Source organism: Macaca fascicularis, chromosome 11 (genome assembly GCF_037993035.2).
Source record: "Macaca fascicularis isolate 582-1 chromosome 11, T2T-MFA8v1.1".
In the NCBI taxonomy this organism is placed as follows: Eukaryota; Metazoa; Chordata; class Mammalia; order Primates; family Cercopithecidae; genus Macaca; species Macaca fascicularis.
The window spans coordinates 107,246,508-107,272,245 of record NC_088385.1 but is presented as its reverse complement, the minus strand read 5'-3'; the positions used below and the strand labels follow the sequence as shown (position 1 = coordinate 107,272,245).

Genomic DNA, 25,738 nt, shown 5'->3' with positions numbered 1-25,738 from the left:
AACTTAAGATTTCTAAAGTTACCCTGGTTTTTATCTTTCTTAAGGCTGTGGACCCAGCTTTTCTTAGACTTTATACACTATCCTTTGTCCTGCTGATAAATTTTGTTTTGCTGAAGATATAGCCCAAATGAGTTTCTACTGCTTGCAATCAGAAAAGCCTACCTGATCTATTCATTGATGTCACTGTCAGCTGTTACCTAAAATTGGAAAGCTGGAATCTTGACCACTTTAATGTTTATTGTGGATCATTGTTTTGGTTTAAAGGAGTTTTAAAAACAAAATGCTAACATTTGTATCAAGAGTTCTTGAACAGGCCAGGCGCAGTGGCTCACGCCTGTAACCCCATCATCTCAGGAGGCTGAGGCGAGCAGATACTTGAGCTCAGGAGTTCAAGACCAGCCTGGCCAACATGGCAAAACCCTGTCTCTATTAAAAATACAAAAATTAGCCAGGTGTGGTGGTGGTGGCACACACCTGTAATCCCAGCTACTCGGGAGGCTGAGGTAGGAGAATCGCTTGAACCTGGGAAGCGGAGGTTGCAGTGAGCCAAGATTACGCCACTGCACTCCGGCCTGGGTGAGAGAGCAAGGCTCTGTCTCAAAATAAATAAATAAATAAATAAATAAATAAATAAGAGTTCTTGCACAACCCTGAGTGAACTTCAAATCTCTTTTCATACATCCTAAAAAAAATAGTACTTTTATGAGTGAAATAAGATATTCTGCCAACACAGTAGTGACCAAAAAAACTTTATTAGCTTAGTCTCCACCCTTTTAAATGTACTCTAGTTACAAAATAAACATTATACACATAAAGATCAGTCTTTCCAACTCTAGAATGTATAAATAAGAATGACAGTTTTTAAATAAAATACTTTAGTCACAGTCACACAAAACTACCTTCTAAGGAAAACTGTCCAGTGAAGCAGTTAAATTTGTGTTTTCACCTATGAAGAATTAAACTTAAAATGCTTCATTCTTTCTTCTTTTAATGAAAAATAACCTACCCTTGGAAACAGCATAAGCATTGTTATGTTGGTCTAGCTCCTAAATGAAAATGTGAACTGAGTTACAGTTTACTATAATAACCTACATAAAAAGCCTTTGAAAATTAGCAATCAATCAAAGTATTTATAAATTCAAGCCTTTTTCTTAGGATGAAAGGTAACACAGTTCCTTAACCTCTTTTAAAAGGAACTTTGAAATTAAACCTTATGGTCACAACTAGTCAAGACTTTCATTCAAAAATGTTGCTTAAATATCAAATTTCTCTTCACAGACACTATGTCCATTTTCTTCATAATCTTCTCTTGTTACCACCATATCTTCAAAATCATCGTTCTCTGATATCAATTTTCCACCTTCCCAGGCATAAGTAATAGGGCTGAAAATAAAGGTATAAATGAACCCAGATGATTTTACAGTAAAACTGAAATGCCTGAAACATAAATTACTTATTAGGTTGGTGCAAAAGTAATTTGTGGGGTTTTTTTTTTGGCCATTAAAATGTGGCAAGCTCTACCCAACCCAACAGAAAATCATTTAAGGTACAGAAATAAGCATACATTTCATATGAGTAAAGCAACCCAAAAAGGAAAGGAACCTTGTTCACTGCTACAAAATAGTAAATGTTCCTTTTTCCCTATGTCCTGAATTTATGGACCCTCTAATTCTAAGGAAAAAACAAGAATATAAGCAAAAGATCAAAAGATGCCTAAAAAGAAAAACTGTCATACTGAGTCTAAATTCTGAATGTGGCAAAGAGATGTCATCTCAGTAATTCTCATAGCAACCCATAAAATAGCTACTTTCTTTCTTTTTGAGATGGAGCCTCACTCCATCTCAACCTCACTGCCCAGGTTGGAGTGCAGTGGTGCAATCTCAGCTCACTGCAACCTCCATCCCCTAGGTTCAAGCAATTCTCCTGCTTTAGCCTCCCAAGTAGCTGGGACTACAGGCACATGCCACCACACATGGCTAATTTTTTCGTATTTTTAGTAGAGGTGGGGTTTTGCCATGTTGGCCAGGGTGGTCTCGAACTCTTGACCTCAGGTGATCCACACACCTCGGCCTCTCGAAGTGCTGGGATTATAGTCGTGAGCCCCCTTTATAGATTTGAAAAATGAGGCTCAGAGAAGTTAAGTCTGGAACTAGAATTTAGGCTGGAACTAGGATTTAACTGAGAACTGTTTTCACAGTCTGTGCTTTTGCTGCTACACTTTGTTGCCTCTAATAAACGAAACAGAAAACACAGTGTATGATAAACAATTATGTGGGAAGACACAGACAATAGGTAAAATTAGAGCAAGTAAAACATCTAGTTTGGTTTTGCTATCTACAACCAAGGTTATACTTTGTGTTATGACTCAATTCTATTTCTACTCTTCTTTTTCCCCAGTTTAGAGTTTCAAATCTGAAAAAGGTAAAGAAAAAAGTTAAATCAATGTTTTCTAGTCAAGTGTAGTGGCATATACCTGTAGTCCTAGCTACTTAGGAGGCTGAGGCAGAAGGACTGCTTGGACCCAGGAGTTCAAGGTTGCAGTGAGCTGTGATCACACAAGTAACAGAGGGAGACTTTGTCTCTATTAAATAAACAAAGGTCGGTTATGGTGGCTCACACCTGTAATCCCAGCACTTTGGTAGGTTGAGGTGGGAGGACTGCTTGAGCCTAGGAGTTCAAGACCAGCCTGAGCAACACAGCGAGATCCCATCTCTACCAAAAATTTTAAAAATTAGCCAGGCATGGTGGCGCATGCATGCAGTCCCAGCTACATGGAAGGCTGTGGTGAGAGGATCACCTGAGTCCAGAGGTCAAGGGTGCAGTGAGCCGTGATCACACCACTGCATTCCAGCCTGGTGACAGAGTGAGACTCTGTCTCAAAAAAAAAAAAAAAAAAAAAAAGAAACCCCAAAGCCAGGCGCAGTAGCTCATACCGGTAATCCCAGCACTTTGAGAGGCCAAGACGGGCGGATCACATGGTCAGGAGTTTGAGACAAGCGTGGCCAACATAGTGAAACCCCATCTCTACCAAAAGTACAAAAATTAGCCAAGTATGATGGCGTGTACCTGTAGTCCCAGCTATTCGGGAGGCTGAGGCAGAAGAATCACTTGAACCCGGGAAGCGGAGGTTGTGGTGAGCCGAGATTGCACCACTGCACTCCAGCCTGGGCAACAGAGTGAGACTCCATCTCAAAAAATAAAAAAAAAAGTAAAAAAACCCCAAAACCCAACTTGGCTGGGCTTAGGCAGAAGACTACTGAGCCCAGGAGTTGGAGGCAAGCTTGTGTGAAACAGTGAGACTGTCTCTGCAGAAAAAAAAAAAAAAGGTTTTCTTTTCTTTCTTTTTTCCTTCTTTTTTTTCTTTTTGTTTTTTTTAGAGACATGGTCACACACTGTAGCCCAGGCTGCAGTGCACTGATGCAATCCTAACTCACTGTAACCTCCAACTCCTGGACTCAAGTGATCTCCCTACCTTGGCCACCCAAACTGGTACAATTACAGGTGTGAGCCACCAAACCTGGCCAATAAATGTTTTCTTTATTGTATTTATTATATTTGCATTAAGCTTTTATAAAAATGGATTTATATGTTAAGTATACACATATATTTATACAAAAGCAGTGGATACACAATAAAAATTTATTTAATAAAATAATAAGACTTATTTCTGTGGATCCTTTGGCCTGTAACCTGTGCATACAAGATAAAAAGCCAATATGCTTTATACTCTTAAGAATATATGAACATTAGTGGTGAGAAAAATCATTCCAATATTTTTAAATTGTTTATTCATTTATCTCATAGCTATAAAAGAAAGGGATACCAATGAGGGCCTTCTATGAACTTCTATTGATTTTGGAAAATTCTACTTTAGCTTTAAAGCAAAACTCTAGAATTAAGAGTCAGGTATGTGGGGTCTTGTTTGCAACTCTGCCACTAACACTAGGGGTGAGTTTTTTAGACATATATTTTGGTAAGAAGTCCTCACTCAAGGTAAGAAAACTGGGTTTTAATCTGATCATTGCTATTAACTCACTATAAGGCATTTGCCAACTCATGACCCCTTGTTTCTTTATTTACAAAATACGAATATTGAATAGGATGATATATAAGCCCTTAGAGCTGTAAAATTCTACCTTTGTTTTTTTTGTTTTTTTGCAGCGGGTCTAGGGGAGTTGTTAGTTTGTTTTTGAGACAGAGTCTCGCTCTGTCACCCAGGCTAGCATACAGTGGTGCAATCTTAGCTCACACCAACCTCCACCTCCTGGGCTCAAATGATCCTCCTTCCTCAGCCTCCTGACTAGCTTGGACTACAGGTGCACACCAGCACATCCGACTAATTTTTTATAGAGACGGGGCTTCACCATGTTGCCCAGGCTGTTCTCAAACTCCTGAGCTCAAGTGATCTGCCTGCCACAGCCTCCCAAAGTGCTGGGATTACAGGCGAGAGCCACTGCGCCTGGCCCTACCTCAGTTTATTTTAACCACTAAAGTGGAAGTGATGATATGCACTTTTTCTCATATAACAGGGTACAGGGTAGACATAAAACAGTTTTGAATTTTAAAAACCTCATTAGAAAAATCATTTAAAGGAGAATTTTTAAAATTCTAAAATAATTTATGAATTGATAAAACTTATCACAATGGTTCAATTATTCAATTTCTATTCCTGACAGAAACTGTCAAGAAATAATACATCTCAAATAAACCATATAGATAATAGCCTGATTGCTTTGCCTATAAAAATCTTTTAGGACCAAGGCTGATTTACTACATGGGAGTAATCACCCCATATACTTAATTGAGCACCCATTGTGTACGAAACATTATGGTTGGCACTTTACATACTTCCATTTAATTTAGTGAAATGTAAGATTTATCATTTCAATTTTTGAAAGAAGAGAAATTATTCAGCAGGTGAAATAAACCTGCCACCGTGGGACAGCCAGGCTTTAAACTCAAGTCAACAGACCACCTTTTCTATAGGCAGACTTCCATGTTTCATTTCTATATAAAACAACACTTACTTTTCAGGCAGCACAACAGAAACATCATAATCTGTTGGAGTAAGACATCGAACTTCTGAGTAAACCCGATCCCTAAATCCTGGGAAAAGGGAATTTCCTCCTGTCAAGACAATGTTCTTAAAAAAATGCGGCTGCATTTCTTTAAAAGAAAAAAGAGAAGGAAAGGAAAAAAGGCATTAGAAAATCTGTTTACTTTTCTGGAAAGATGTGGATGAGGGATCAGATAAGAAGCAATGAGGGATTAGAGTTACTGGTGGGAAATCAAATAAATTTTCAAGTCCATTCTAAGATTCGTAATGAGGTTACAGTTTATGCAAATAAAGACATTAAAGAGTGAAATATGACCTCATAGATCTTTAAAAGAAAAACCTAAGGAGAGGGGGGTAAACTAATGGCTACTTACTGTACACTCATGTAAGCCATATAAAAATGAGTGACACTGTAGTTAAAAAAAAAAGTTGATAATTATAATTATTATTCTCTAAAATGGGGGGGAGGGGTCTTGCTGTAGGCTGAGACTGTGAGCTATCATAAGGATGAAAAGGTCTTTCATGACATTTGAACTTACAAGCCCAAATCTCCACATTATCTCACTGAGGCAAACATATATGCTGTGCAATACTTACCTTTGATAGTTAAAAACACTCATAATCTATGTTTAAAGAGGGGATCTAAGTATGAACACGCATTAAAGTTACATGATAGAAAATGTTAAGTATTAAAAGCCTTCAAAACACCACTGGAAAATCCATCAGGAATTAAGAGGTACAGACTGTCCCACCTAATGTTTCTGTTCAGTAAAACAAGGGCAGAGTTTCCTTATATTGACCTTGAGTCTCACTCTGCCATGACATTAAAGCAGTGTAGTACAAAATGTTGTACACATCGTGACTACAACCTTATATAAAATGGGAAATATGAAAATAGCTGTGAAATAATTATGTACAGATAGCATTATTATTATTATTTTATGAGAAGAAAGTACATGGCCTGTGCTACATTTTCTCCAATGCCTACTTCTTGTGAACCAGGGAGATATTAAAGTATCCTAAAACTCTAGAACATTATTTACTTAAGGCATGTTTCAGGAGAATCCAGAAATCACTATGAAACACCATATTCCAATCCCTTTAAAATTAATCCTGTATGTTACTCTAAATATAACAGAAAGAATAAGTCAGTCCACCAATAGCTGAAAACCATTAAATTGTTAAGTTATAAATTTTTATTCTGTACAGACCTGGGTTAAATGAAAAATTTTCTAAAATGGATATGGCAATTTAATACTCATGGAGAGATACATTTCTTCAAGTTTAAATGGACCATAATGATTTCTCCTCTATCAAATTTATAATTACAAGAAAAGATAAAAAAAAAAGAAAAAAACTTATACTTAAAGATGAATCAAGAATTATTTAAGTGCATTATGAGATCTAGAAATCTCTGCAAATAAAACAGACTCACCAATTTCCCTGAAATTATTTAGAAGAAACAGCGTTCATAGGGCTTATGATTGTTTTTAAACAATTATAATTCTTTAGTATTTTACTCTATTTATGTACCTTCAGGTAGATTCTGAATTGAATAGACAATAGCTTCTGGAATTCCCATTTCTTGAATGCCTATATCAGAAGGATTAAAGAGTATTTCTGGAACAGCAAATCTCTCATTGGCCAAACGAAGAATTTGTTCCCCAGATTTGTATTTTCCACTCAATACCATCTCTTCCCTTGGCTTAAAGAAAAAGAAGATTAAAAGTTTAAGTTACATTAATAATATGCAATACTAATATATTAACCATGTTCTTGGAAGTTTCAGGATTCTCAAAATTGAGAAAAATGTGGCTGCCTTTACTGTTGCCAAAATCATACAAAACACAACTAAATAATTACTGACGCCAATATGGCTGTTCCTTCAAAGATAATTTGGCAGCTTTATTCCACACACTTTAAAATACAAAGAGGGCCAGGTGCCCTGGCTCACGCCTGTAATCCCAGCACTTTAGGAGGTCAAGGCGGGTGGATCACTTGAGCCCAGGAGTTCAAGACAGCCTGGGAAACACAGCAAGACACCTGTCTCTTAAGAAAAATAAAATAAAATAAAATACAAAGGAAAAAAAGAGAACAGACAAGAGAGAACTTGATAATCTATCTCTAATGGTACAATGATTCTAGTTCCTAGGGAACAAAGAACACACTCTAAATAAAAAAAAATTTACTATGTCTTGTGTTTCTACTGTCTGCTTTCACTCCCCTAATTTAGGTGTTTACTGGATATGTGCCTCTATTCTACTAGGATTTCCCCATTCCCTTCTGGAAACAGCCTACATCTCTACATTTCTTTACTATGTATTCAATCTCTATTCTAAATTAGTTTACAAATGATTTAAGCAAGTCCATGGTCCTTATCCTTGAAATTACCTTATAATTATAAGGCCTATGTATAACAAACAACTTTAAACAACCATGACTCATATTTTCTTGTTATTTATTTTCTGCTACCCCACCCATTCTGTGAGCTGTAGTGCTGAGGGGGCTAGAAAAAATAATCTCCTCTCACAATATTCTAAATCATTAAAAATAATGGTCCCTCTCAATTTTACAACCATCAGCTTTCCTAGATTCAGGTAAAGACACTCATTTCATTTGACTTATTAATGCAGTTGTCCTCCCATGAAAGGATAGGTCCCAGTCCTTTATGTAAGTATAAAAATACTTAAAATATATTAAAATACTAGCAATTTATTAAAAAGTAACATATATAAATAACATTATAGATTCCTTAATATGATCAGTCATCTACTCTCTATTCAGATTTCAGCTTCCTGAGAGGTTTTTTTCTGCTTCCCAAATAAAAAGATCCTTCACTATTCTCTATCACCCTGTATTATCCTTCATAGCTTATATTGTTCACCATCACATATCCACGAACTAGCGTAAAAAAGTACCTGGCACACAGTACTCAATAAATTTTTGAATAACAGTATGCAAGACAACAGCATATCATTCATTAAACATATTACATACATTATCCCACTGAACTCTCATATAACCCTGTAACACGGGCATATTTTCCTTTTAAAGTAATGATGCAATTGGGCTCTGCAAGAGCATATTACTTGTTCAAGGTCGTTCATATCATAACCCAAAGCACATATAAAATGTTCCTTCCACGAAACTACCACTCATAACCTGGATATAAATGCTTAGATTTTGATCATTTGGGAATTCCATGCTCAAAACATTATTCTAGAATAAAAAAATAATAATAATATTCACAAATACTCCAGGAAGAACAGAAAACTATAAATCACTTTTAACCCAGAAAACTATAAATCACTTTTAACCCAAAATACAGTTCTATGTAACAAAGAGAAGAATATTATGCCTCACAGAAGTATTCTTCCTTCTCAAGCAGAATGGAAAATATTTTCTATGAATTTACACATTCATTAAATTCCAGCCATTCGCTGACTTGAGTTTAAGGGATATAAGTCATTTTGTCAACATTCAAAATAACCTGAGATAGTTGCAGACTTAGAGAATTTCAGTTGATAAAACATTAGAGGTTATCTAGTTCATAGACCTGATTGACAGAAGAGGATCATGGGACTTATTCTGGATAAAATGACTAACTAGGGGAGAGAGCCAGTCTAGATATCCTTGTTAAATGTTAGCACTAAAGCCATTAACCATTAACATGTAATCTGGAGGCTGGGCACACTGGTTCACACCTATAATCCCAGCACTTTGGAGGCCAAAGTGGGAGGATCACTTGAGCCCAGGAGTTGAGGCTAGCCTGGGCAACACAGATGAGCATGGTAGCTCATCTCTACAAGTAACTTTTTAAAAACTTAGGCGTGGTGGCAAACATCTGTGGTTCCAGCTACTTGGGAGGCTAAGGTGGGAGGATCACTTGAGCCTGAGAGGCCAAAGCTGCAGTGAGCCGTGATTGCACTCCAGCCTGGGCTACAGAACAAGACCCCGTCTCAAAACAAACAAACAAAAAATGTAATCTGGTACTACAAGTAGTTTCTGTTTTATTACAGTATAATTACAAAAGAGTATAATTACAAAAAGACTTTTATTTTAGACATAGACAAATGAAATTTTTAAGTGTCACTGGGAGCTGCTACTTTAGGTCATGTGTCAATGTAGGTCATGGTTACTACACAGCCCTCATAAAGTTAGTTCCAGTACAATTAAAGAAATGACCAGTGTAAGTTATGCTGGCTCTGCAGAAAGTGCTTATCAACGTTGAGGACGATTTTCTCAATTTAGGTCAGTCAAATTCATTATACATTAGCAGGCTTCCTCTTTCTGATAAGAAATAAAACTGGAATTTCTATTGGTTGTTATCTGTAAGGATATTACAGGCCTATTTTTATTGCTATTGTTACTACCGTTAGTGCTAGAAAATCAAGTATGTAACTTCCCCCAACTACTTAAAAATATTCTTGAAACTATCAAAGTTCAAGTGTTAACAAAATCCTAGGAATAAAGGCTCTCAAATGTTTATTTTAATCAAGTATTAAAATCAAAACAATATACAAAATCCCAATATGTAAAATATAACTGTTTCTAAATCTTTAAAAAATTAAGATGATTTAACACAGAATCTGAATAAGGTATACATTTTAACAAAATTGACAAAGATTAAACCATTCTTTCTATAATAAACATTTGCTGTAACACTGTATCATCTGCCAAAAGCCCGGTTCCAACTGACTGTGTCTACTCATCTGATATTAAAATATACATTAGATATGAGAATCAGCAACAGTGTATCCTGAGTCAATTAAGTGCAGTCTATAACCAGATTCTGTTCACAAGGTCAAAGGCCAATAAGAAACCTTATACGGCTTCTGCCTTTTCTAAACATGAGGAAACTAATGGTCAACTAGGAGAATAACCACACCTCTACTGGCTTATTGCATAAGGTACTCACTTGAGAAAACACGGCTTATGATTTGGCAAGGAAGAAGCCGGCAGAGTTTAGAAGAAAATGTCCAATAAACAAATAGGTTGTCATTTGCAGGGAAGGAGAGTTGTTCTAAAACGAAAGATTTCCTAGTTGACTATCCAATCATCTGGAAGAGGTTTTAAGTTTTCAAACTTATGAAGTAAATAATTCTAGGAAGAGGAACTGAGAACATGGATACAGGTTTTGTTTTGAAGTGCCCCAAGACATTCCAGTGACCAGTCAGGTTTAAGACTAGAAGTCACTGAGACTTTATTCAGATCCATCCCTGTAGAAATCAGGATTACTTTACCCCTGTTAACCCTACAGAGTACCATAAATTTTCCACAAGGTATGAGCTATAAAATATGACGATGATCAAATATTCCTAGTTAGAAAGAGGTTTGGTATTTAAATGTTTGGGGCAGTTTTCCTCGTCTTGTAAAGAAGAAAAAAATCACACCTTCCGTATCCTAGCTAGGACTTGGGCTTCCAGTTTCTCTCCACCTGATGCATGCCCAGGCAACCTTTTCCCATCATGTATCTTAATTCCCATTTCTGAAAGCCAGCCTAGGTCCTTTCAAAAGGATCTGTTTCATTCTTTGTTTTTTGTTTCTTCTGTTTTTAAAGAGACAGGGTCTGGCTCTGTTGCCCAGTTCTGGAGTACAGTGAAATGATCATAGTTCACTGTAAAATCGAATTCATGGGCACAAGCAATCCTCCTACCTTGGTTGGCCTCCTGAGTAGCTAGAACTACAGGTGTGTGACACCATGCCCAGCTGATTTTAATTAATTAATTTATTTATTTTTTCCGTAGAGACAGGGTCTCACTTTGTTGCTGAGACTGGTCTCAAACTCCTGGCCTCAAACAATCCTCCCACTTCAGCCTCCCAAAATGCTGGGATTATAGGTAGGTGTGTGCCACCACAACCAGTCACAAGGATCTGTTTCTAAGAACATAAAAGGATGATTTCAGTTTTTATAGGGCCCCAAGTGGTCTCTGAACTCTGATTCATATTTCACCTCAATAATCTGGCCAAACAAAATTCATTTTTGTTTTCAGGCATACTAAGTATAAATAACTACATAAAACCCACGTATTCACCAACCAGCTTAATGTAACTTTACAGATAAGCTGACACTCCCCTAATTTGGTGTTTTATCGTTCACACACATAGTGTTTTATACTTTTACTTCATATTTAAGTATACCTTAATAACATATTATTATTCTCACCAAAAAAAGAGAACATATATTATTCTGCATAGACTAAAAGTATACATAGCTTTCTAAATGTGCTTTCCTATGAAAATCAGATTTCTGAGATTTATTCATGCTGTTTATATAGGCTCTACTTGATTTCACTACTCCTTATTATTTTATTATATGAACATATTCAAAAATTATTCTCCTTCCATTAGTGGATATTTAGGCAGGACTCAATTTTTCACTATTTTAAAGTACACTGCAATGAATATTATAAATGTCTCCTTGTACAAATGTGCTTATGTTTCTAACCAAAGATTTTTAACTTCCCAACAGTCCTCATCAAGTTGGTAACCAGAAACGCAAACTTCACATTTACCTAAACACAGAAGTCATTTTATCTGAGCTGATCAAAGATAAATAGAAATTATTTTGACATCCATGATAAACTGCTTCTCAACACTTTGAAACTCCATTGGATTTTGCCCTTTTCTAATCTAATCATACCAGACCAAACAGAAGTAAAATTTGGCCCTGAGTCAACCATGTCAATAATTTTCACAATAGGAAAATAACCAATTTCTAACTCAATTTAAACTAGTAAACAAAAATGGGTTAGCCATAATATACATAATGATACTGTTTATCTCCAGATTTGCCCTATGTGCTATCTTTTGGCTGATAGTTCTTTTTCTAAATAAATTTACTAAGAAATTTATCAATCAAATTTCACTTTCGCCTGGTGAAATGGCCAGCAGGAAGGTAGTAATCAACAACTCTCTAAGGGCCAGGAGCTGTGGCTCATGCCTGTAATCCCAACACCTAGAAGCCAAGGCAGGAGGATCATTTGAGTCCAGGAGTTTGAGGTCAGCCTAGGCAACACTGTAGGACCCCATCTCTACAAAAAATACAAATATGAGCCAGGCGTGGTGGCACATGCCTGCAGTCACAGCAACTCTGGAGGCTGAAACAGGAGGATCACTTGGGCCTGGGAGGTCAAGGTTATAGTGAGTGCTGTGATCGCACCATTGCACTCTAGCCTGGGTCACAGAGTGAGATGCTGTCTCAAAACAAAAAACAAAAAACAGACAGACAAAAGAAAAGCAACTCTCTAAGGCCCTGCCAATCCCAGCTGGATGTGAAATTATTATATTATTATTATTTTTTTTTTTTTTTTGAGACAGAGTCTAGCTGTGTCACCTAGGCTGGAGTGCAGTGGTGTGATCTCAGCTCACTGCAACCTCCACCTCCTGGGTTCAAGTGATTCTCCTGCCTCAGCCTCCCAAGTAGCTGGAACTACAGGCACCCGCCACCACACCCAGCTAATTTTTTTTATATTTTTAGTAGAGACAGGATTTCACTATGTTGGCCAGGCTGGTCTTGAACTCCTGACCTCGTGATCCACCTGACTCAGCCTCCCAAAGTGCTGGGATTACATGTGTGAGCCATTGCGCCTGGCCTAAATGAAATTCTTTTCAAATCTAACTAAGGTGATCACTTGAAATATCACTGATTTTTTTTTTTTTTTAATTTTATAATAAGAGACAGGGGCTTGCTTTGTTGCCCAGGCCAGTGTCTTAACTCCCATCTTGGCCTCCCCAAGTGTTGGGATTATAGACATGAGCCATAGCAACCATCCATTGATGGTTTTTAAAAATTACCTTACAAAAGCCCTTTTTAATTGTACTGAAGTCAGGCAAGACATAGTCTATCATTACTGTATTTTCTTCTCCTTTCAACCTGGAAAACAAAATTGAGATTTATGAAATATCCTAATTATGTGTAACATCCCCCAACAATCTACTTTCCAATTCTTAGACTGTCATTATACATACTTTGCAATATCCATGTCTCTATAAAAATCCTGAGACACATAGCATACATCTTCTTTCACTTGATTAATCACATGTGTTTCATCCATAACATGTAGCTGCCTAACAGAAATAAAAGTTGTAAAATTTGACACAGAAACAAATATAATTTACAATTATCTGACATTTTTTCTGGAATTAAATTTTCAGGCAACTGATTTTTTGAAATTTGAAATTCTTGAATGTGTAAAATAATTTTAACTTTATGGAATACTGTCCTTCTATTAATTTCCATACTATTCCTCTGAGGGTAGATATTAGTCAGTTTATAGGTAAGGAAATGGAAAACAAAGATATTAAGCGGGGTTTATCTAACTAAAAAGCAAACATCCCCCCGCAAACCGTTCTGAATAGAATCTGGCTACAATGCCTTAACTCCATGCACTTTCTCTTCTGATTATATTAAGCATTGTTGAGTCAGCACACAGTACCAAGCACATACAAGCTGTTTAATAATAAATATTTGACTGAGGGTGAAGCTTAAACATTGGCTTACTATAGAAATAAAGATGTTTAACAATAAACAAAAACTTTTCCACCTCCCAAAGTGCTGGGACTACAGATGTGAGCCACTGTACCTGGCCATAATTATTTTTAATGAAAAAATTGGAAAATGTATGGCATGACTGGGTGTGGCCATCCCAGTATTCATTCTCCCACCAGTATCTTTAAAATATATATGTGTATACTTTAAGTTGACATGTAATAATTGTACATATTTCTCAGGTATACAGTGATGGTTTGCTGGGAGCTGTGGCTACACCTGTAATCCCAGCACTTTGGAAGGCTGAGGCAGGAGGACAGCTTAAACCCACGAGTTTCAGACCAGCCTGGGCAACACAGTGAGAACCTGTTTACAAAAATTAGCCAGGTGTGGTAGCACATGCCTGTGGTCCCAGCTACTTGGGAGGCTGAGGCAGGATAATTTCTTGAGCCTAGGAGTTGAGGATGCAGTGAACCATGAACACACCACTGCACTCCAGCCTGGGTGACAAAGTAAGACCCTGTCTCAAAATAAAAAAGAAACTCACACAGTGCATCAGATCAGGATAACTAGAATATCCATCATCTTAAACACTTATCCATTTTTTTGTGTTGGTAACACTCAATATCCTCCTTCTAGTTATCTGAGACTGTAACATTCTTGCCAAGCTCAGGGGTGCGAAGTGCAGGTCAGTAATCCCAGCTACTAAGGGAGGCTGAGATGGGAGATCTCCTGAGCCCAGGAGTTTGAGACCAGCCTGGGCAACATTGTGAGAACTTGCCTCAAATAACAATAATAGTAATAATAAAATTATAAAAAGAAAACAAACAAAAAGCAACTAACATTCTTCAAATAATAAACATATAGCGATGGAAAGCCAATCAGTGCTTGCCAGGGGTCAGTGACACAGTGGGGGAGCAAATATAAAGGAGTAGGGCACTTAGGGGAGCAAAGGGATACTGATGGTATGATACCATCCAAAGTTAATGTAACAAGAAATTGAGATTTAAGAAATCTACTTACGTGTTAAACACAATAAAATTAAAAATAGCAGCATAAGTTAATGTACAACATTTACTATTTTTTTTCCTTTTTTTTTTGGAGAGAGAGGGTCTCACTCTGTCACCCAGGCTGGAGTGAAGTGGTGCGATTTTGGCTCACTGCAACCTCCACCTCCTGGTTCAAGTGATTCTCATGCCCCAGCCTCCCAAGTAGCTGGGATTACAGGTGTGCACCACCACACCTGGCTAATTTTTGTATTTTTAGTAGAGGTGGGGTTTTGCCATGTTGCCCAGGCTGGTCTTGAACCCCTGGCCTCAAGTGATGCACCCACCTCGGCCTCCCAATGTGCTGGGATTACAGGCATGAGTCACCATGCCTGGCATTAAAAGTTAAGAATAATCTTAAATTACTTTAAGAAGTTCCTCCCCAGAGCCCCATCCTCCCAAAGAATCAAAGCTAAGCATCACCTGTAAGATATGATCTCCTTTAGATGATTGGTTAAGAGTTTTCCTCCCACATTTATCCTGAAAGAGGAGAACTCAAATTTAATTATTGCACATATCATTCTGTTTAATCTTTAGAAACAACATGAAAATTAAATGCAACTCACCGAATAATTGCTTCTTTTTTCTTTTTACTTCTACAATAAGGAACTATATGTGTAAAGGAATATCCGCTATCAACAATGATACAGCATAATTCGGAAGGATTATCTCGGAAATACCTATGTGCACTGAGAGCCCCAGCTATTTAAAAAAAAAGATAAAGAAAAAAGTGAACAAAAATATAACACTACTTTAAAGCAATTAAAAAGGAAGAAAACGAAGACAAGCAGCAAGACAGAAATGTTCCCTTTAATTACAAGAAAAATGTTAATTTATAATACTATTCAGAACTGTCAAAAGATCTTTATAGTGTTTATACTTTAAAATACCACACTTACATGGTAAACATAATAAAAATCTGGTATCCATTTTTAAAGGTAAATATTCACTCCATAGTTTAAAATAATTACTACAACAGCAGCTCATTTTTACTGATCATTTATTACATGCCAGACTCTATTCTAAAATCTGTATAACGAGTGTGTGTGTTAATACTCAAAACAATTCCATTTTACAGATGAGGAACCTGAAGCTCAGAGAAGTTAAGTAATGTGCTCAAAGTCACACAGTTAGGAAGTACCAGAGCCAGGATTCAAACCTAGGCTGTGTGTCTGTACAGCAGGGTTCTCAACCTCAGAACTACTGACATTGGGGGTTGGATAACTCCTTGTTGTATAGGGCTTTCCTGTGTGTTGTAGGATCTTGGCCTCTACCCATGAGATGCCAGTAGCACCTTCCCAGTGATAACGATCATGGTTCAATGCAACCTCCACCTCCTGGGCTCAAGTGATCCTCTTGCCTCAGCCTCTCCAGTAGCTGGGACTATACACATGCACCACCAAGCCTGGTTAATTTTTTAATTTTTCTTTTGTAGAGATGGAGTCTCATTATGTTGACTAGGCTGATTTCAAACTCCTAGCCTAAAGTGGTCCTGCTACCTTGGCCTCCCAAAGTTCTGGGATTATAGGCATGAGCCACTGCACCTGGTTGAGATTGTGCCCTTAACCACTGCACATACTGCTGCTTATATGGACTTAAATTCTGAAAATTAAATATTTAAATACTTTCATTGTACCCAACAATGTCACATAATCTAAGCCTGTAATAAACTTGCTTCTAGATGATATTTACAGATTGTTCTCCCTCACACTGGCAGCCTGAGCTACTAACATAATTTCAAACAATAAGAATTGGGCCTGGAGCCATGGCTTACGCCTATAATCCCAGCACTCTGGGAGGCTGAGGCAGGAAGATCTCTTGAGCCCAGGAGTTCAAGACCAGCCTGGGCAAGAAAATGAGAACCTGTCTCTACAAAAAATAAATAAATCAGCCAGATGTGGCAGCACACACCAGTGGTGCCAGCTACTTGGGAAGCTAAGGCGGGAGGATATCTTGAGCCCAGGAGGTGGAGGCTGCAGTGAGCCATGTTCGTGCCAACACACTCTAGCCTGGGCAACAGAGCCAGACCCTGACTTAACAAAAACAAACAATAATAATTGCAAACACATAAATGACAGAAAAGATAACTACCTCAGAATCTTTCAGAAATGAGAAATATGTGGCTAATAACTTCTTCAGAAAGAAATATTAGTAAAAAGATAAAATGAGAGATGTCTGACTATATAATCTCTGAGGGTTCGTCTAGTTTTAAAATTCCAAGACTTGCCAGGTGCAATGCCTCATGCCTGTAATCCCAGCACTTTGGGAGGGCAAGGCAGGTGGATCACTTGAGATCAGGAGTTCAAGACCAGCCTGACCAACATGGTGAAACTCCATCTCTACTAAAAATACAAAATTAGCCAGGCATGGTGGTGCACGCCTGTAATCCCAGCTACTTGGGAGGCTGAGGCAGGAGAATTGCTTGAACCCAGGAGGCGGAGGGTGCAGTGAGCAGAGATCGCTCCATTGCACACCAGCCTGGGCAACAAGACCAAAACCCGGTCTCAAAAAAAAAAAAAAAAAGTCCAAATCTAAAAAATGCCACATAGTATTCTGGAACTTTAAGAGTTTATTTACTCGGTTCATATCCATATTCACATTTCACATAACTCAATTTCTTTTTTTTTGAGACAGGATCTCACTCTGTCACCCAGGCTGGCACGATCACAGCTCACTGCGGCTTCAACCTCCCGGGCTCAAATGATCCTCCTGTCTCAGCTTCCTAAGTAGCTGGGACTACAGGTGTGTGTCACTACGCCCAACTAACTTTTCTATTTTTTTGTAGAGACAGGGTTTCACCATGTTGCCCAGGCTGATCTCAAACTCCTAAACTCAAGTGATCTACCCACCTCAGCCTCCCCAAATGATGGGATTACAGGTGTTAGCCACTGCGCCAGCCAAGAATGCCACTTAATATTTTGGGACTTTATAAATATTACCCTATTCATATCCATAGTCATGTAACTCAATTCCAGTGAAAACTTGAACTCACCATTTACTCTTAATACTGCTTGGAACTGGTATTCTTCAAATAGAATTTCATTCATTGATTCTTGAATTGAAGTGAAGTTAAAGTACGGTTCAGTGATAATAATATTAGTATCTAAAAAATCAACCTATAGGAGAAAATATTCCAAAATGTTTTATAATTTGTAGTGATAATTAACACTTGTTTTACATATACAAATTTATTTAATCCTCACAATAATCATGATAAGTCTTATTACTATCCTCATTTAATAGATGAGCAAACTGAGGCACAGAAAAGTTAAATAAGTGACCAAGGTTCATAGAGCTATTTAATGACATAGGTAAGATTTGAATCCAGGGAGTCTACTTACAGAATCCATGTACTTAACTATTACGCAGTTTTACTTCTCTTGGAGGTAGCACTAATAAAATGTTACCAGCCTGGCATAGTGGCTCATACCTGTAATCCCAGAACTTTGGGAGGCTGATGTGGGAGGATTGCTTGAGGCTAGGAATTTATGAGACCAGCCTGGGCAACATAGCAAGACCCCATCTCTACTAAAAAATAATAATAATAAACAAAAATTAGCGAGGCAATAAAAATTAGTGCATGCCTGTAGACCCGGCTACTTAGAAGGATGAGGTAGGAAAATTGCTTCAGCCTGGGAAATTGAGGCTGCAGTGAGCCATGATTGTGCAACAGAGCAAGACTCTGCCTCTAAAAAATGAAAGAAAATAAAATGTTACTATAAAATTGTTTAAAGACAATTATGGAAACATTAATGAGTGATATAACAAATATTGGGGCTGTTGTTATGTTTCTAAATAAAACGAAAACAAGGTCAGGCAAGATGGCTCAGCTTATAATCCCAGCACTTTGGGAGGCCGAGGCAGGCAGATCACCTGAGGTAAGGAGTTCCAAACCAGTCTGGCCAACATGGTGAAACCCCATCTCTACTAAAAATACAAAAAAAAAAAAAAGAGCCGGGTGTGGCGGTGCGTGCCTGTAGTCCCAGCCACTCAGGTGGCCAAGGCAGGAGAATCACTTGAAGCCAGGAGGCGGAGGTTGTAGTGAGCCGAGATTGTGCCACTGCACTCCAGTCTGGGTGACAGAGCAAGACTCTACCTCAAAAAAAAAAAAAAAAAAAAGGCCGGACAGGACAAGACAAAAACAAAACAAGAGAAAATTGGGCTGGGTGCGGTGGTTCACGCCTGGGCAGATTGGTTAAGCCCAGGAGTTTGAGATCAGCCTGGGCATCTCTATTAAAAAGAAAAGAAAATCATATTAAAAAAAATACTTGCAGATGTTTTATTTATGTATTTATTTATTTATTGAGACATAGTCTCACCCAGGCTGGAATGCAGTAGCGCAATCTCAGCTCACTGCAAGCTCCACCTTCTGGGTTCAAGCAATTCTCCTGCCTCAGCCTCCCGAGTAGCTGGGACTACAGGTGTGTGCCACCATGCCTGGCTAATTTTTGTATTTTTAGTAGAGACGGGATTTCACCATGTTGGCCAGGCTCGTCTCAAACTCCCAACCTCAAGTGATCCACTCGCCTCACCCTCCCGAAGTACTGGGATTACAGGCGTGAGCCACCATGCTTGGCCTGTGGATGTTTGAAATAAAAAAATAAAAAAAAAAAAGCTTAAGATATTCAAGTTTATGTAATTCTCTCACACACATTCTTCAGAAGTATTAAAGCTTGAACATTTTCTCTGTATACCTATAATCACATTACAGACATTAAAAACAACAAAATCTTCCTATAATATTCACGTATTTAGATACGTAAGCAAAGACGTCTTATTGTGAAAATTAAGATGATACAGTGAATTGATCTAGTAATAGAAACCTGAAGTAAAATTTGGAGTTTCATACAGACTATCTTTACTCAACCTCTACTTCAACATGGAAATTTTATTCACTTGCATTTATTATTTATTTTAAAAGTGACTTAAATATGTACTGAGAATATATTCATAAGTTTATAAATCTTAAAATGTAAGTTATAATTTTTCATTACAATTAAACATGGAAATAGAATTTGAATACATACTCTAATTTGTTACCTGATACATTTCTTTTCCAAAAAGGTAATCCCAAACTTGTCTTTGAACATCCCAATTCACCAAGTAGCCCTAAAAAATATTTTTATAAATTTAAGTATCAAGACTATTTGAATAATTTTTAAAATCAGATTATAAATATTTGAATAATATTTAAAAATCAGATTCTAAATCACTGATTTCTATCTATGGTTATCATTTCCAGTGTAATGCTGTTTGAATTTCTTTTTTTTAATTAAAAAAAATTTTTTTTATTATACTTTAAGTTTTGGGATACATGTGCAGAACGTGCAGGTGTTTGCTACATGGGTATACTGCTGTATGAATTTCAAACCAATTATGTTAGTATGTTTTTCTCCTTTAAAAAGTTAAAAAAAAAAAACCTCACAAATAAGCAATAACTAAAATGTCAGAGGTTCAAAAGACACACCAATATATATATACAGTCGCCTCCCTATACTTATTTTCTTACATTAATGTGTGCATACCACTTAAGAGTTAATTAAGTAAAAATCAATACTCACAATAAGTAACTAAATCATGGTCATTTATTTTTACCCAAACAATTAAATTTTAACTTGGGTTTAATTAGGTTGTAGTTAAAATTTAAGTTACACACAGCCTTCTACATACAATTAAAATTATCTTTAAATTTAGGTCTACAATGCTAGAAATGAAACATAATTAATTGGATTACCTTTTGAAAAGGAAGGATGTAAAACAGTCCAGAAGGGTCTTTTATTTCATCTATCTGGTTGGCAGTAAAAGTTTTAAGACGTGCTGTTTTTGACCGGAACTGACAATTAGGAATAACCCTAGAAACAAGGAAACAAATAATTATCCCCTAAATATTTAGCTCCTAAAAACATTTTTACTTAACCACTACTCTTGATGCCAAAAGACTAGTGTATCCTAAGATTGGTATATCCAGTGTTTCTCATTCTGTCTTAATACAAAAGGCTGGGAGTGGGGGGTCATGCCTATAATCCCAGCACTTTGGGAGCAAGATGATCACTTGAGACCAGGAGTTAAGACCAGCCTAGACAACACAGCCAGAACCTATCTCTACAAAAAATAAAACATAAGGCCGGGCGTGGTGGCTCATGTCTGTAATCCCAGCACTTTGGGAGGCAAAGGTGGGCAGATCACTTGAGGTCAGGAGTTCGGGACCAGCCTGGCCAAGAGGGTGAAACCCTGTCTCTACAAAAAAAAAATACAGAAATTAGCCAGGCATGGTGGCACATGCCTGTAGTACCAGCCACTAGGAAGGCTGAGGCATGAGAATCGCTTGAACCTGGGAGGCGGAGGTTGCAGTGGTCCGAGATTGCACCCCTGCACTCCAGCTTTGGCAACGGGGCAAGACTCAGTCTCAAAAATAATAATAAAATAAAATAAAAAAGAAAAATACAAATCAGGCAGGCATAGTGATGAGCATCTATATTCCTATCTTCTAGAGGAAAGCTAAGGCAGGAGGACTGCTTGAACGCAGGAGTTTGCAGCTGAAATGAACTGTGATCCCACTACTGCATTCCAGCCTGGGTGGACAGAGCAAGGCCCTGTCTCTATTTCACAATAATAATAACATTAAAATGCCCCCCTCCCCCATTTTTTTTAAGTTCAGTATGTAACAAGTTCTATACGGATCCTTTCTCTAATAATCCTCAAGAAAAAACCCTTACAGGTCAGTATTGCTTCTGCCACTGCAGAGATGAGAGCCAGTATTTTGGTAAAGGTCTTAGTCTTTCTGGCTTTAACACAGAAAGTCTTAATACTGTTTGGATTAAAGATTCACAAGTTAGGCCAGGCGTGGTGGCTCATGCCTGTAATCCCAGCTACTCGGAAGGCCGAGGTAGGAGAATGGCGTGAACCCAGGAGGCAGAGCTTGCAGTGAGCCAAGATCACACCACTGCACTCCAGCCTGGGCAACTGAGTGAGACTCTGTCTCCAAAAAAAAAAAAAAAAAAAAAGAAAGAGATTCACAAGTTAAAAATTATGGCCATAAAAATTAAGGTTCTAGCTGGGCACGGTGGCTCACGAATGTGATCCCAGCACTTTGGAAGGCTGAGGCGGGCAGATCATGAGATCAGGAGTTCAAGAACAGCCTGGCCAACATGGTGAAACCCCATCTCTACTAAAAAATACAAAAATTAGCTGGGCATAGTGGTGCGTGCCTGTAATCCCAGTTACTGGGGAGGCTGAGGCAGGAGAACTGCTTGAACCCAGGAGGCGGAGATTGCAGTGAGCAGAGATCACGCCACTGCACTCCAGCCTGGGCAACAGAGCAAGACTGTTTCAAAAGAAAAAAAAAAAAAAAAAAAAGAAAAAGAAAAAATTAAGTTTCCATGAAGCCAAAGACCTTCAATCAGCAAGATGCTATAGGGCAGGGGTCCCCAGCTGCAGGGCTTGTGGTCCGTTACCTGTCTGTGGTCTGTTGGGAATCAAGCCTTCATAGCAAGAGGTGAGCACCAGGGTGGGGAAAGCGGGTGGGGCCATGAGCATTAACATCTAAATTGCATCTCCTGTCAGATCATCCATAGCGTTAGATTCTTACAGGAGGACGAACCCTATTTTGAACTGTGCATGCAAGGGATCTAGTTTACACACTTTTCTTTGTGGGAATCTAATACCTGAGAACAGTTCATTTCAAAACCGTCACCCAAACCCATACACCCAACCACATGTTAAAATTGTCTTCCATGAAACCAGTCCCTGGTGCAAAAAAGATTGGAGACTGCTGCTGCTACGGGGTACAGAAATAGCAACTACGTTTTTTTTTTTTTTTTTTGAGACGTAGTCTCTCTCTGTCGCCCCAGGCTGGAGTGCAGTGGCCCAATCTCAGCTCACTACAAGCTCCGCCTTCTGGGCTCAGGCCATTCTCCTGCCTCGGCCTCCCAAGTAGCTGGGACTACAGGCGCCCGCCACCACACCTGGCTAATTTTTGTATTTTTAGTAGAGACAGGGTTTCATCGTGTTAGCCAGGATGGTCTCCATCTCCTGACCTCGTGATCCACCCCCCTCGGCCTCTTGCTGTTTGCCATGAGCTTACAATCTGGTTTGGAAGCCAAACTAGAGCCACTATCAATTATACACATACAACACGACACTGGGATAATACTGTAAAAAATGTTTTATACCTGCTTATTTCACTTATAATACTGTCAACATTTTCTCTACATGTTTAAATATTCTTTGAAGACATAATTTTAAGAAGCTGAATTTGTTAACAATCTCATGGTTGTATTTGATGTATTTAGCCAATATGCTATTCCTGATTATTTAGCTTGCTTCCCATTTTTTGGCTGCCTGTATACGATGTCTATGAATAATACAAAGCACTTCTAATTAATTCTCTAAGTAATAATAGAATTACTGTGTCGTGGCCAGGCGTGGTGGCTCACGCCTGTAATCCCAGCACTTTAGGAGGCCGACACAGGCAGATCACGAGGTCAGGAATTCAGACCAGCCTGGTCAATATGGTGAAACCCCCATCTCTACTAAAAATACAAAACTTAGCTGGGCACGGTGGCGCGCGCCTGTAGTCCCAGCTACTTGGGAGGCTGAGGCATGAGAATGGCTTGAACCCGGGAGGCAGATGTTGCAGCAAGCCGAGATGGTGCCACTGCACTCCAGCCTGGACGACAGAGCGAGACTCCCTCTCCAAAATAAAAAAAAAAAAAAAAAAAGAATTGCTGTGTCAGCTAGGTGTGGTGGCTCACACCCGTAATATCAGCACTTTGGGAGGCCAACGCAGGTAGATTGCTTGAGGCCAGGGACTGAAGACCAGCCTGGCCAACACCGTGAAACCCCGTCTCTACTAAAAATACAAAAAATTTGCCGGGCGTGGTGGCGCACGCCTATAATCCCAGCTACTCCGGAGGCTGAGGCGGGAAGATCACTTGAATTCAGGCTGCAGTGAGCTGAGATCGCACCACTGCACTCCAGCCTCTGCGACAATGATAACGATACACATTGCCAAAACGTTTTCCAGAACGGCTGTAACAATTTACATTCCTACTCAGTTTGATTTCCCTCTTTTTCAAAATAAATGAAAAAGAAGGAAAGGAGGAAGGAAGATAAGAATTTTTTTTAATGCTCTGTTAATTTGATAAAGGGAAGGCGTGACTTTAAGTTTACTTATTTATTCAAACATATATTTTATGACTATACATGTTATGAATGCCATTGTATTAATAGTACTTCTGTTTAACTGACCTTACCAACTAGGTCGGCCAGTAGGCCAGTCTTCAAAGCCTCTAGATCCTAAAACCGTGATTTTTAGACTTTTAGGGGGTCATAGAACCCTTTGAGAATCTAATGAAACCTATAATCTTGTACCCAGGAAAATCCACATACACCCAAACACGCTGCCCAGTTTCCAAAGGCTGATGAACTTTACGGACCCTTCTGTTAGGAACGCATCTCTAAAAGTCTATTTTCCTTGGCTATTTCCTCTTAAGAAATAAAACAGACATCCCACTTCCGGGGCCTCGCAGCCCAAAACTAAAACCAAAATCAATTTCAATTCAAAGCATCACAACCACCCACCCAGCTCCAACCAGGGAATCCCTCTGGCTAAGTCAGGGCCGCGCGGGGGCGTCTGCAGTTCATTGATGTCCGGAGATGAAACGTAGCACATGAAACCACTAGGCATATATATCTTGTCCCTCGGAGAAAGAAAGCACTTACGACACATTTTCATGGCTGTAACCGATTTTGGCGTTGTAAGCTCCGTTATCCAGCACCAAGGTCGTCATTTCACCACCAACCACACCGCAGCCGCCGTTGTTTTCCCTTTCCGACCCCTCTGCTCGAGCCTTTTCCGGTACTCTATGGTTTGTTGGGCGGAGCATTAGGACGCGCCTCTGGTCACCCTAGCAACGGTGAACGCCGGAAGTCGGAGATGCTAAGCCCCACAAACTGTTAGGGAGTGTCCGCTGTGCTTCCAAACTTAACCTGTTTATGTGGTGGCGAGATTTGACTGCTAAGTGCTTTCTCGCTCATTTCGTATTTGTTTTTAACTGCGCAGATTGATTTGCGCAACTTTTTTCTAATCCTGTAGAGAACCGGCTGCGTGCTGTGTGTGTGTGCTTGTGTGTGTATATGTGTGTGTCTTCCGATAGCATTCTTCAGACGGTGACATTCTTTGAAGAAAAAAGTGCAAAACCATACGCAGCAAGAAGGTCTATCGACTGCCTTGCTCTTGGACTCGCATTCATACCGTCCTCTTCCCCATTCCACTTGCTCTTCAGGACGCAGCTGAGTCTTTCTCATCCAAAAATGGCTTTTGGACCGGACGCGGTGGCTCACGCCTGTAATCCCAGCACTTTAGGAGACCGAGGCAAGCAGATCACTTGAGGTCAGGAGCTCGAGACCAGCCTGACCAACACGGCGAAACCCCGTCTCTATTAAAAATACAAAAAGTAGCCGGGAGAGGTGGCAGGTGCCTGTAATCCAAGTACTCGGGAGGCTGAGGCAGGAGAATTGCTTGAACCCGGGAGGCGGAGGTTGCAGTGAGCCGAGATGGCTCCACTACATTCCAGCCTGGGCGACAGAGCGAGACTCCTGCAGTGCGGGGACTTGGCAGGTGCGGGAGGCAGGACCTGGCCTCCGGGGCGCCGCGGGGGCAACGGCCAGCGGGCGGGGGCAACGGCCAGCGGGCGAGGACAACTGCCAGCGGGCTTGGAGGGGCCGGGAGGCGACTGCAAGTCCCAGGCCACTTTGAGCGCCTGCAGGAGGAGCGGGGCGGCGGGGAGGGGGCGCCTCGGGGGCAGGGAGCGCAGCAGTGGCAGCGCGAAGGCGCGGGGGCCCGGGCACCTATGGTTGGCGCGCAGGCAGCGATACCGGGGCCGGAGCCCGGCCAGAGGAGGTCAGCGACGGCAAGGGGGAGGCCGAAGAGCCCGGGGCGGGTCCCGCGCGGGAACCAGCGCGACTGCGCGGCTACCGCAGCCGCAGGTTCGTGTTGGACGCGCGCCGCTGCTGCCTCTGCTACTTCAAGAACCCCCACCACCCGCTGCCCCTCGGCCACCTGGACATAGCGGAAGCCTGCTTCAGCTACCAGGACGCCGACGAGGCGGTGGAGCAGCCTGCGCACTTCCAGTTGCACAGCGC

At 39.6% G+C, this 25,738-nt stretch overlaps 1 protein-coding gene across 9 annotated transcripts; it reads right to left on the bottom strand.

The window, feature by feature from the left end:
* Positions 1 to 733: 733 nt before the first annotated feature.
* On the bottom strand, positions 734 to 24,451 carry ACTR6 (actin related protein 6). Of its 9 annotated transcripts, none has more exons than XR_012420525.1 (12): positions 24,317 to 24,451; positions 20,328 to 20,445; positions 19,634 to 19,702; positions 17,586 to 17,709; positions 15,160 to 15,295; positions 15,017 to 15,073; positions 13,028 to 13,126; positions 12,854 to 12,932; positions 9,975 to 10,079; positions 6,590 to 6,761; positions 5,028 to 5,166; positions 734 to 1,383 (listed from the first exon to the last, which is right to left on the bottom strand). XR_012420525.1 is itself a non-coding variant. In XM_074007585.1 (11 exons), exons 4-11 carry the CDS (start codon positions 17,638 to 17,640, stop codon positions 1,254 to 1,256), a joined length of 867 nt encoding a protein of 288 aa, XP_073863686.1. In that variant the 5' UTR covers positions 17,641 to 17,709; positions 19,621 to 19,702; positions 20,328 to 20,445; positions 24,176 to 24,451; the 3' UTR covers positions 734 to 1,253. The 9 variants fall into 9 exon arrangements, 7 of the variants coding, with proteins under 7 accessions (XP_073863686.1, XP_073863689.1, XP_073863684.1 ...); XR_012420526.1 differs by having other exon boundaries at positions 5,028 to 5,106; XM_074007585.1 differs by lacking the exon at positions 9,975 to 10,079 and having other exon boundaries at positions 19,621 to 19,702; positions 24,176 to 24,451.
* Positions 24,452 to 25,738: the final 1,287 nt, after the last annotated feature.

Excerpts from the sequence above, each read along its gene's own strand:
- ACTR6 (XM_005571978.4), bottom strand. The coding sequence starts at position 24,384 with ATGACGACCTTGGTGCTGGATAACGGAGCTTACAACGCCAAAATCGGT. Across the intron at positions 19,703-20,327 it reads ACATCCTTCCTTTTCAAAAG|GGCTACTTGGTGAATTGGGA; the intron begins GTAATCCAATTA and ends AATATTTTTTAG. Across the intron at positions 1,384-5,027 it reads TCTGTTGTGCTGCCTGAAAA|CCCTATTACTTATGCCTGGG; the intron begins GTAAGTGTTGTT and ends CTTTATTTTCAG.